Source organism: Gopherus evgoodei, chromosome 4 (genome assembly GCF_007399415.2).
Source record: "Gopherus evgoodei ecotype Sinaloan lineage chromosome 4, rGopEvg1_v1.p, whole genome shotgun sequence".
Lineage (NCBI taxonomy): Eukaryota > Metazoa > Chordata > Testudines > Testudinidae > Gopherus > Gopherus evgoodei.
In genome coordinates this window covers 59,676,501-59,689,122 of record NC_044325.1, presented here as the reverse complement: position 1 = coordinate 59,689,122, position 12,622 = coordinate 59,676,501, and the positions used below count along the sequence as shown (strand labels likewise).

At 37.4% G+C, this 12,622-nt stretch overlaps 1 protein-coding gene across 2 annotated transcripts in view; it reads right to left on the bottom strand.

Annotated features, from left to right (window-relative positions):
• Window positions 1-1,637: 1,637 nt before the first annotated feature.
• LOC115650046 (neuroendocrine protein 7B2) overlaps window positions 1,638-12,622 on the bottom strand; it is a 99,771-nt gene continuing 88,786 nt past the window's right edge. The window contains exons 5-6 of one of the 2 annotated variants that reach the window (XM_030559402.1): window positions 8,183-8,236; window positions 1,638-5,611 (exon numbers count right to left, since the gene is read on the bottom strand). In XM_030559402.1, coding sequence (XP_030415262.1) covers window positions 5,516-5,611; window positions 8,183-8,236 — 150 coding nt within the window. In that variant the 3' untranslated portion in view covers window positions 1,638-5,515. The remainder of the gene's footprint in view (window positions 5,612-8,182; window positions 8,237-12,622) is intronic. The other variant, XM_030559403.1, reaches the window with a different exon arrangement.

Here is a 12,622-nt window from a genome sequence, read left to right as displayed (position 1 = left end):
TGTTATCCCTGTCACCAAAGAACAACTTGTTCCAGTGCTTAATTACGCTTATGTGTACTTTTAAAGGTGAACAGTGGTGCTTTAATTAAAAAAAAAAAGCCTGAGATCCTAAATCATTAATGCAACACCCCTTAGATTTAAAAATGATAAATACTTAGTAAAACTGTAAGACTGCTTCCCATAATTTGCAGTAGGGGTGTGCGATGTGGTTGGCCCTCCTATGGGAAGCATGGCAACCTGAACACAGTTCTTGCTAGGTAAGTAAAGGAGGAACAAATTTCCAGTTATTTTGTTTAAAACTGTATTTGGCAATTTTTAATGTACACACACAACATGCACTGGGACTTGGGCACTTGTGCAGGATTGTTTTTGTTTTTTAATTTCAAAGCATTTCAGTTCCTCTTAAAGGGTTTTCCTTCCCTTTTAATTTGTATAGATCAGGATGTGTGTCTAATTTCAGAGAGAGGCAGTGCCAGACCCTACTGACCTGAGACACAGAGGTGAGGTCCTGCATGACTGAAAATGTTATCCTTTGCTTCACTGGCATCCAGTGTCATCCTGCACAAAAGAGGGAATAGATCCAGAGGGAATTTAAACCTGGTTGTGGTGCATCAGCTAATAGAACAGTAGTAGACATAGATTGATATCTGACATGGATTGATGTTTGATTTTACTGGCTGTGTCCTCTGTATCTACCCACCTTCCCTGTCTCTTTCCACACAGCACATTGTAAATATACCCGCACCTGAGAACTTTACAGCAGTCTAAACTCTTTGTCCCATTCATCCCAAAAATCCAAAGACCTGATCTCTGGTCTCTTACAACAGTGTAAATCAGGAGTAATGCCATTGAAGGCAATGGATTACACCACTTTTACACCGCTGTAAATGAGATCGGAATTGTACCCACCATCTTACAACTAGAGCTGACCAGAGAACAATTCCAGTCCACCGCAACTTTCAAATTTGGTTTTGGTCCATAGTGAAGAAAATTTTTCAAATGTGTTTTGTGAAAATGGTCTGGGTGGCCAGAGTATTGATCTGGTACGTGGGAGGCCCAGCTTCATGGTTCTACTCTGGTTGATTCAGAGTTTTGCATCCCAGATCACTTCAAATCCTGCTGAGCAGGGATTTGAACCCAGGTCTTCAACATCAGTGCCCTAACAACCCAGCTGTCATCAGTCTTCCCTGTCCTATTCCTTGCCATTCTCCCATGATTCACACAACTGAAAAGCTTCTTGGCAAATGGTAGGGTTGTAGGAAGTAATATAGGTCTCTGTAAAATGCTGCAACAAAACATTAGTTTCAGAAAAATGTTCTCACTAAAACCCTACTAGATCTCATCTCGCACTAGCTGGAGCTACTGCACAGTTTGTTTAAAGGTCCCTTATCAGGCACTGAATAAGGTTGTCAAAAGGGACTTTGTTTAGATAAACACAAATGTGCCAATAAAAATAAATTATATCAGTTAACTCATTATCCGTTCTTATACTATTTAGATTGCTTTGCAGGTTAGCATCTTTATATTCTTTACAATTGATTTGATTAAACAATTATCATATATCTTAAAATGACAAAAATACTGCATTTTACACATAAACACACACAGGATACTGTGGCATAAATTATATCCTTTCATTTACTTAACACTTCAAATGTTATAGAAAGTTCTTAGATATTTTTACCAGACAAAAATTTCATTGCAATGCAATACACTTTATTTTGTACAGCTTCTTGCATACAAATTGTATCTTAAAACACTTTAGAGTTAATTATGCCCCTTGACATTTGTAAAATACCTAACAATGTAAAGTTTTTAATTCTAAAGAGTTGAAGTATAAAACAACTGTAGCAACATAAAGTGGTTCTTGAGTTCTAAAGTATCATAAATGTTTGAATTCAAATTTTTCAGAAACTCCACTTCCCAAAACCAAACCAAAATTCAACTACTGTTGACTGATGTGCCATATAACTATATTACTGTATTTGAGCAATGTGCACAATTAACTGAAAAAAAAGGTATTTGACATATTTCCTGATTGACTCCATAAGAGCGGAAATATGGCATGTCTGAGGAAGATATTGAGGGGTCTTTATGTAAAACTACAATTCTTTTTGGATCTTTGGTCTCTTTTGATTGTGAAAGGACCTGTCTATCCCATTTCAGAAAGGCAGACCATACACAGAGCTGAAGATAGAATTGTTAATCCTGTTATCAAGAATACAAAAGCCACAGGTTAAAGTTTCTCAATAGTGTTTTGGGGGTGTCCTAATTTCATATACAGTCAAAGGGGCTTAATGGACTCAGCAAATTGCCATAAATTTGATTTCATTTAGCAGGTAATTCCTTTAAGGAATTTGTGGTAACATGAAGTTTAAAAAAGTTAAAAACAAACAAACAAACAACCCTCCACCACTCTAGAACTTGTTTTCCCATCTCCATACAGATCTATGACTGAGGGAGGCTCAGCTTCTCAAGCCTTGTTGAAGTTGTAAACAGTTATCAGACGGTACCTCAGAAGTAATCTAGTTGGTGCGTGGTGCCTAATTATCACATCACCATGTAGTGTGGATAAAGAGACTGAGGCCTGCTGCTCTTAAAGGAACCAGACATTAGGTTTTTTTTGATGGTATTAAGCAAACCACACATCCCACTCTTCCCTTTATATGCTATGCATTTACAAAGTACAAATAACATGGAATGGCATATGAAAGGGATTAAAAGATTGAAAAAATGAGTCACTTTAGTGGTTGAGTCTTTAATTAAATGGGCTTTCTTTATATGGTAAACCTGGAGACCCTGTAGAACCATTTTCCTAACAGTGTAGAAGGCATGGGGTAGGGAGGTATCTGAAGAAACACTCTTCCAGCTCTATGGGACCTAACAGTGTGGAAAGGCCTCAACTAACTCAAATTCTGTCTGTCAGTGTTGTTGTAGCCATGTTGGTCCCCGGCTACTTGAGACACAACACAGATGAAGTAGTATCTTCTATTGGACCAATGTCTGTTGGTGAGAGAGACAAGCTTTTGAGCTACACAGAGCTCTTCTCCGGGTTTCTGGAGCTTGAAATCTTGCCTCTTTCACCAACAGATGTTGGTCCAATAAAAGATATTACCTCATCCACCTTGTCTTGCTACAATTCTGTCTGGCCACAGCAGGCAGCGCAAAGCTAGAAGCTTAGGGATATATTTTGGGCCAGTGAAATCAATGGAAAGTTCTGCTCTGAAACTGATGCTATGACATATAGCCCTTGGTTTCTATTTTAGAGCCAACCTATGATAATGAATCATTTCTTTGTACTACTGGTCTGAATGGAGAATAAGCAGGAAAACAAGTTAAAGGGTTGAGTAAGCTTGATAAGTAGGAAGTATGGATCTGACCCTGTGAAATCCTGCGTACAGTCAATGTCTGATGAAGTTTTTGGGAGTTGAGGTTGCTCAGCATCTTGCCCTATCCAATTACAAATCTCACCCTACAACATACTCCCTTCAACTCAAAGATTCTGTTCATACAATCTTTGTAAGAAATGAAAGACTGGGAAGCAACGCACGATGAATTCAGAAGGTAGAGTGAATTCTAGAGTTTTGCAATCTGCTTGCAAAGTTTGAGAGAGGCAAGAAATCAGTGAATAAATAATATATTATTAATTATTTGTTCAGCTTTAATTGCTACAATAGGAAACTCAAAATTCACTTCAGTCCAGTTTTTGGAAATCTGGTGAACTTGCATATAAACTCAAGTAGAATTTCAGCTCCTATCAGTCTTGTCAGTCTTGTACCTAGTTCATTTTGTTTAATCTAAGTTGTTGAGCTTTTTTGTTCTGTTTTGTTTTGTTTGTTTGTTTGTTTTGAGTGGGGTGTATCTTGTCTCACAGGTTGAGGTTTATAAATATAAGGTGAGCCCATTTGCTATAAAATCTAGGGCATTTGATATGTAGGAAAAATACATATCAAGTGAGTAATGTGGCCTGTTGGGTTGGAAAGCAATGCCAGATAGCTTCTAGAAGTAACAAAATTGGATCTGGTGGCCCCATCACAGCTCATCTGACTGTAAGGTGGATATCAATTTGTTGGTTTAGGAAGGAAACAGCATCCTCCTCCAGTCCACCAGCATGACAAGGGTGTCTGAGGTGAGCTAACCAGTTGCAACTTAAAGACCAGTGGTGGAGCACCAACGGTTAGGCTGCTAAGCAGGGACTACAGGTTTTCAGGTTTTCACCTGGCTTCTTCCACAGGAGTATTAAATGCCCATGAAATAGATGCTGGTCCCTTTTCACCTTTTTTCTCTTGCAGCAAAGCAAGTAATTTACGTAGCCTGATATGGGGCTTACCATCGCCAGACTATTGGTACAGTTGAAGGCCCAGGATGAGGTCTATTGATTAGCCTACAGCTGGGAATCTCATCTGCACTATAGCCCAGTTTGGATATTTAGAGGTGCATGTGTTGACTGCCAATCAGCTGACTGATGATGAGAGTTGTATTGACTGTATTGCGGTGAGGCTAAGGGTCATACTGAATATTTAAAGTGCTGGGTTGGGGCCAGGTAGGGTTGGTACCTGTCCTGATTTTTATAAGATCATCCCTGTTTTATTAGAGGGGGCCCATGACCTGGAATTTAGGTTGACAGGACACCTTATGTCCAAAAACAACGGAGAGCCTCCCACTTACAAATAAGCTACATCTGACTTGAAATCTTTGTTATCAGACACAAATGTTATTTTCCTCAGTCATAGCATTCCACAGGAGTATGAATTGGGCTGCTTTTTAAATATGCAAATGCAGTAGCCACTCACAAAAAAAATTGGATTTCATAGTCTGCAAACTAAAGAAGTACCAGCAGGTAGCCAAGGTGAGAGTGTGAGTATCTGGGAAGGATGAGATAGTGAAATGATAAAAACTGATCAGGAAAAATACTTCAGTATATAGATTCAAACCACAGTTTTCTAGTTAGCACAGCAACAGCTAAGGCAGATTATCCTCCAAATACTGTGGAAAATGTCACTCTGTAAACACTGTAGATTGCTTGAATATTTATTAAAATAGACCAAAAGCTGAAAGTATCTGGATAAAACAACATTTATCATTACTTCAGTTTGTTAAATCACAGTATCTGTCAACAAAAAATAAAACTATAATTTTCATGTGTCAATCATGGGAAAATATAAGAATAAACACTGGAATTAAACTGGACAATTTTTTATATCTTCTGTTTTACAAGCTGCTGTTTAATGCTATTTAACTCATGTTAGTTACTAAAATGACTATATTTTAAAAACTCGCTCCATGATGAAAACAAAAACAACTAAAAGGTCCTATTACCATAATTTAACAGAAAGCAGAATCATATTTTCATTATCCAGGAGAACAATGTTATAAATACATCTGTTTTTCATCCATAATTATATAAATAATAAACATGCTGCCATTGCAAGGATTTTAATAGCTGATTATATGTAAGCAATATTATGATCTACGGGAGGGTGGCATGAGTTTTCATCATTCATTTTTATTGTGCTTATTCAGCGCCCTTGTCTTCATCTGAAAAATGAGGAACAGACTTCTTTGCCACAACGTTATCCAGTCTCTGTCCTTGCAGATATGGGTTCAGACTCTGAAAAAAAAATGTTTTAATTAAAAAGATACTGATTAGGAATGAGAAAATATATCCTAGGGTAACTAGCAATAATGGACATATAAAACAATTTTTACTGATCTGAGTGTCAAATGTAAACTGATAGGTTGCCTTCCCAATGATCTATCAGTCAAGCAGGCATGCCAATATCATTACTCTTGGAATGTTTGCGCCCTCCATATGATTACTCTAGTGTATTTGTCACTGCTCTAGTGATTCCAGTCCAGCATAGCCTAGTTCAAGGGTCGGCAACCTTTCAGAAGTGGTGTGCCGAGTCTTCATTTAGTCACTCCAACTGAAGGTTTTGTGTGCCAGTAATACATTTCAATGTTTTTAGAAGGTCTCTTTCTAGAAGTCTATAATATATAACTAAACTATTGTTGTATGTAACTTAAAAAGGTTTTTAAAATGTTTAAGAAGCTTCATTTAAAATTAAATTAAAATGCAGAGCCCCTGGACTGGTGGCCAGGACCCGGACAGTGTGAGTGCCACTGAAAATCAGCTTGCGTGCCACCTTCGGCACACATGCCATAGGTTGCCTACCTCTGAACTAGTTCCACTATATGGAAAATAAGAACCCTAAGCTTCTACCAGACCAGACCAACCAGTAATATACTATATGTGTTTTATCTGAACAGGAAAAGAAATCAAATAAACTCAACGGATTACTCACATGCACACAGTGTTTATGTGATTAGGGTCTTAATTTGTAATGTTTAGTAAAAGTAGGATATAATATAGTTTCATCAAGCAGCTTTACAAATCTTTGAGGAGAATGTTGACACAAGGCTTATTTAGAAATAATTGATTGACCTGCAAATATTAAAACTCATTCTCTGGTTGCTAATTTTTCTTCTCAGTGCATGAAACAAATAGCTCCCAGGGAAAGATTTTAATATTTATAAATCAATTTTTCCCCTAAATAAGCTTTAATGCAATAATAATTTATTCCACTGAAAAGAATAAAGGTCTTGTACCTATTGTGCAGTCCTTCAAAGTGGAGAAATAAATTAGAGGATTGACTAGAAACTTTAGTGTAATCTAAATAAAATGCTAATGTCTCGATTCTCTTCTCTTCAGTGGAAAACGGGGACTGACAGGGTGCTGGAATGATTATTCCCATTTTATAGATGGGAAATTGTGGCATAGAAAGACTAAGTGACTTGCTCAGGGTCACATAGGAAGGCTGTAGCAGAGTAGAAAACTGAATCCTTGTCTGCCAAATTCCAGGCTAGTGCCCTAGTCACTGAGCCACCCTTCCTCTCATATGAGGATGATAAGCATTACATTCCCTGTTAACTCATGCAGCATGCAAACAGAGAACATCTTTCTTTCTTTTTGATGTGCACATTTCACTAATCTTATCTTAAAGTGCAGTTCTACTATGTAAAACTACGCTACGTATCTGCTCCCAGAGGCACATCTGCTTACTTTACTGACTTACAATGCACTGATGCTTTTTCTCCCTGTTAGCACTGCAAAACCAACATAACTCTAGGAGAGGGAGGTGGATATTCTTCTGGGTCATGTAGTAATCATCAGAATTGATAACTAATTCTGATTGTGGAATGTTTATTGTTGGTGATGTGTGAATCAGAAAGAACTCAACTTGACTTCCAGCTTCCTGGTTCAGATTGCAGGGTAGGAAGTTAGAAAAACAATTTTTTACTTGTGCTTCAATTTTTCCAAATAAAAACTACTCATTTTCTAATAAATATGGAACCCCTGATGCCATATTCAACAAGGTCACTTTTCAGTGTGAAAATGCACTTTAAATTTCAAAGTCCCATTTTCTTCTTAGACAAATGCAGCAGCAACAAAGTTGAATGATAAATACCTTTTCTGAGATAGAGGAAGGGACGGGAGCAGTGAGAGAAGTTAGGGGTTAGAGAGATGGAGGATGCAAAAATTCTGCATGATCTCTGGACTCTGTGTTAAGTCATCAGGAGAAGAACCCATTCCGTTGTGTTTGTGACACAGCTGGATGCACAATAATGGTCCTAATTCTCCTCTTACACCTGGGGTAAATCAGTAGTAACTTCTCTGAAACTAATGGAACTACATCAATTATAAGGACAAAATCTGCCTTGATTTACACCCTTACAGCATGTTGACGCAGGCATCTGAGGGCAGAATTCTTTTCTATAGGGATCTAGCATTGGTAGTGGATTTTACACATATCTCTCAGTTTGAAGGAGAAATTATCCATGTTATTCAAAATCTTTTCCTATGCAAAATAAAACCTATTTAAAAAGCCAGTTAATATAATTCTTAGATTTTACGTGAAAGCTTTTCACCTGAATATATCTTCTGAATGCAATGCAGCTGGCTGTGATAGAATAATAAAATTTAGGCTTAGTGGACTGTTATGGAAGCAGGCACTGTAGTTTATCTCAGCAATGTCCTGACTTGAAGTAGTATTCTAAGTAATAATACAGATGTATTAGTCCAATTCTTCATTTCAGCAATAGGATTTTACCTTTTTAATCTTTATCATCTCTACACAGAAACAAGATATTAAAATGAAACAAGTTGCGTTCCGACAATTACCCTTTTTCTTCTTTTTGGTCCACCCTTTATCTTCTCAAAGAGAAAATTCTTATTCTACAAAAAAATATAAATATGGATCAAATTTGGTTAACTCTTCTTTTAAAGCAAGACTATATTATTTAAATATGAACATTTCAGAAACTAGTTTAGATTAGAATGTCATGTTATTGGAAAGATAAACCACAAGGAAACATTTGGATTACTGCAGCTATTAATACTACATTTTGCTATTCTTCAGGGATAGTCAGTGTCATCAACAATTAAACCTAAGCATATTAGATAGTCTGAGATGTTATACTGAACTGTAATTTTTTGTGTGTGTGTGCGTACAGGGCCTCAGTGAGCAAGGAAATAATTATTAATTAAAAAATCCAAGGGATACCAGTCTGTTGTAGCTCTCTTCCTTTTTTTTTTTGGAAATGATAATTGTGCCTGTTTAAGTTTTTCTTTATATATGCTTTCCAAATTCCATTAAAAATATCATTATCTTAGTCACTCGTACTGTTTCTGTGAGTATTTTATTCCACATATTTACTATTCTCTATGCAAAGAAGTTCTGCTAAAATTCTTTCAGTGCCCAATCCTTCCTTTGTTTAAATAGTGCCCCCAATAAAGTTTCTAAAAACCATTTGGTCTATAACATTTTTAATAGAGTGAACCTTTTAAAATCTGCCAAAAAATGTCTTGGCAGAAAGGAAAGTTATGATGAGGAAAAAAATATGACTTTGTGACCACAGTTTGTATAAGTGTTTCCACATATTGCTATATTTCATACATGTAGTGAACTCAAATAAGGTCTGGAATATCAGACACATGCTCAACAGATTTTGTTTCAATTCTGATTATACTTTAGAAAAAAGAAAAAAAAAGAAGCAACCTGAAAATGCAGTGAGAGAAGAATTACATTTTTAAAGGCAAACATTATATAAACAATGCCATTAATTCTGCTATAAACAACTGACCTAACATTCATCATATAAAGAGAGGATGAGAGACAAATTCACAAAACATTTCTACCCTCGTGCAGCCTTGATATGAAAAAAACAAACATTTTAGAGAGCTACAATGACATTTGCTAAAACTGCCTGTTTTGTACATTTCATGTTCATTAAACCCAAATTCACAAGGCATATCTCTTGCCCAACCTCAACTATTTCATCTGGGGTGTGCCAGAAAGGCAAAGGAACAGAGAGGAAATTGGCCAAAGAGAGACATTCTTGGCTTCAATCATTTATGCAAACTCACTTGGGGAAAACGTCAATTTAACGTTTTAAAAAAGGCAGATGTGTGAATTATTCCCTATAGGAACCAGCACACCATTTGCAGTTTATCTTCAAACACTGTTTGACCTTATACTTTTCACTGGGGGTGTGGAGTTTCTGTCACAGAAAAAAGTGCATGGCTACTAAAGCTAACACTCGTATCAGGCAGGAAAATTCCTCACGATTGAACTGTTCCTGCTCAACAAGATCATATTTTGTTTAGTCTGTTTGGAAATGATTTAAGACCATAACTTCCATTTAAGTATAATGTGTAGCACAGAGCAGATAGGGTCATGGATCATGATCTAAAATTGGGTTCATATAGTAACAGGAAATCTGAAAATATGTGCCTGTGAAGGGGCATATGTGTTTGGGCCTCAGAACAGCATACAGCTCATACAACCTGGTGGGTGGATGATTTCCTTCCCCTTCTCCCTGTGCATTTCCCTAACATCCAGCCCAGTTATTTAATCTGGGCATTAGGGTCTGAACTGGGGCCTAAGTACTCAAATTATGATGTTTGTAACCAACCTGGCTAATGCCATAGATGGGTGCATGGAGGGTGGAATCTCTCCTTAGATCTTATTGGTGATAATTTCAAGCAAATGAGGTTGCCCACCTCCATGCTTTGGATTTACATGACCATTTAGCGGAACTTACTTAAAAGGAAACATGCAAAAGCAATGCAGTACATTTACTACCTTGAGGAATACTTTTTATCATTCAATTCAGAATCTCCAGGTCACATAGTCTTCATATCTGAAGTTTTACGTACAGTACCAAATAAAAATATACCAAATTGAACTGAATAATCTGTTGTTACTGTCCAACATTAAAAAGGGTCAACAATCCTTGATGTAACCCTTCCTAATAATCATTATTGCTGCTCCAGTGTTTAGAAATGCGCTTGGGCAAAAATGTATCCACATAATTGGTGCTCCTGATTATTACACTTGCTGTAAGTCAGTTGTTTGATAACAGGAAGTTAGCATGCACAATTACCATAGAAATGCACATATAACTGTGTACATATATTTCTAAAAATCTATTTTAAAACATCCAACTGCCTTCAGAATCAGGCTGAAAAATGATCAAATTCCTTGTTCTTTAGATGGACAATCCACTGATGAAAAGCCAAATGGCAGGGTGTACTGCAATCACACCATCCCGATGTTTTGCTCAACGGTTCTATTCTTGTAAGCAAGCAGTGCCAAAACTGATGAGAATCCCTCCCTCTAACTCAGCTGTGAATTACACCTCTTTTGTAACATTTCATGCCACCTGCCCTTGTTGAACAGCAATTGCTTTCGGTTATACTAGCCTGACAGGGCTACCATAAAAATACGAACAGATATCCTCCCCCACACTTGCTTACATAGAACCATCCCTGATGAGTGGAAGAGATATCCTTCTGAGAGACAAAGGTGTAACACAACAGACTCTGGTCGTCAGCGGGCAGGATTGAACCAGGGACGTCTGGGGCTTAGTGCATGAGCCTCTACCACATGAGCTAAAACCCAACTGGATGTTAGCTAAGGCTGTAGAGCAGACTCATTTAACTCTCTCTCTAAGTGGTCTTGGTGCCACTAGATGGGACAGAGCACCACACCCAGGAGGTGAGGTGTGTGGCTTACAAAATCACCACCCAAGGTCAAGTTTTAAAAGCAAAAAACTGATCTTTCTGAGATGTCCAAAAATTACACCTTTTCTCATTTCAACACTTGCAGACTCCAGCTCCAACAGCATGAGATTAAGCTATCATATTATACTGTTCTGCTTCCCACCATCTTTTGATATTAAGTAAACATAACAAAGTCAGTACAAACAGAAATCTCTAAAGTGCTAGCTACAGGAACAAGATCTAAGGATCAGGGATGGCAATTTCTTTCATACTGAGGTCTCTGTCTTCTGGTGCACTTTCATTCCCACTCTCCATTTTTACTTTTTTTATTTTTTTTTAACTGGCTCTGGTCCACCCACTCTAACTGATAAACTAAACCAGCACTGTTTCTAGCCTCAAGATGAGGTGGAAATTCATGTTATTTAGTACAAACAAATGTTATTCAAAAATGTCATTGTCTTAATTCTCCACATGTATCATTATGAGTCAGATAGCCTGACTAAACTCTATTGCCTCTTCTTTTTCCTTGCCTCTCACAGCATGAGCATGTTTAAAACTTCTGGTGTCAGTCAGTCTAAGAATATTCCTATGTGAAAGACAAATCATCTCAGTGGAAGTTTTTCTGGAAGCCAGCAACAGCTAATGCACCTCTCTAGATCGATGTCACCAGTTTAAGAGATAAGCTGTAGGGTAGAGAGAAGCAGAGTTCAGACAGAAAATACTTCCCTATTGCAAAAGAAGGTCTGACCAGAAAGGAAGAAAAAGGAAAAAAGAAAACATTCTCTGGCCAGAAGTTAGGAGAATGGAGAACCAGTAGTTACATGCAGGAGCCATCTGACTCATGTGACCTCAGTTGTCTCACCAGCCTCAGGTGGTCTATGGCTGGAAAGGAAAAAGAAAGCATTTTCTCCATGGCAAGAAAAATTAATCCATCATACTTTTAGGAGCCCTTCCCTCTGAAGCATAAAAATCACTATTTATAAGAGTTGGACGTGAACAAGCCAATCTATGGATATTTCTGTTTCAGACAAAAAATATGAATTGACACAGATGCTTACATATGATCAGATAAGTTTATCATTGTTTACATATTAGTATCCCCATTAAATAACTGAACTATATAGATTTGGCACAAAGATGGACTTGTGGACTCTGCCATATGAGGTTATTTCTACCATTATTTAACCTTTACAAATGATGTTTTCAGACGTGAAGTAACAGTCTCTCTCTCTCTCTCAGACACACACGAGTAATATACAAGTTCCACAACTACACAAGCATTCAAGTAAATTATTTTATTATTTAAAAATCTATTTCTTCCCTCTCTTTCGTAAACAAATCAACATTATTTAACCTGCAACTATCATTTGGCTTTGATTATTAATATGAGAGGAACACATGCTGTCTATCTGTGCTCCCTTTGTCAGCTCCCAGAACAGACAGTGTAGTTCACTGACCCACTGGTGCCAAGATCAAAAAAGGGGCTTGGGTTAGGTGTTGGTCCCTGCCCTATGTGCCCTTGACAGTGGGCCAGGTTTTGTGCTGATATAGAGGATA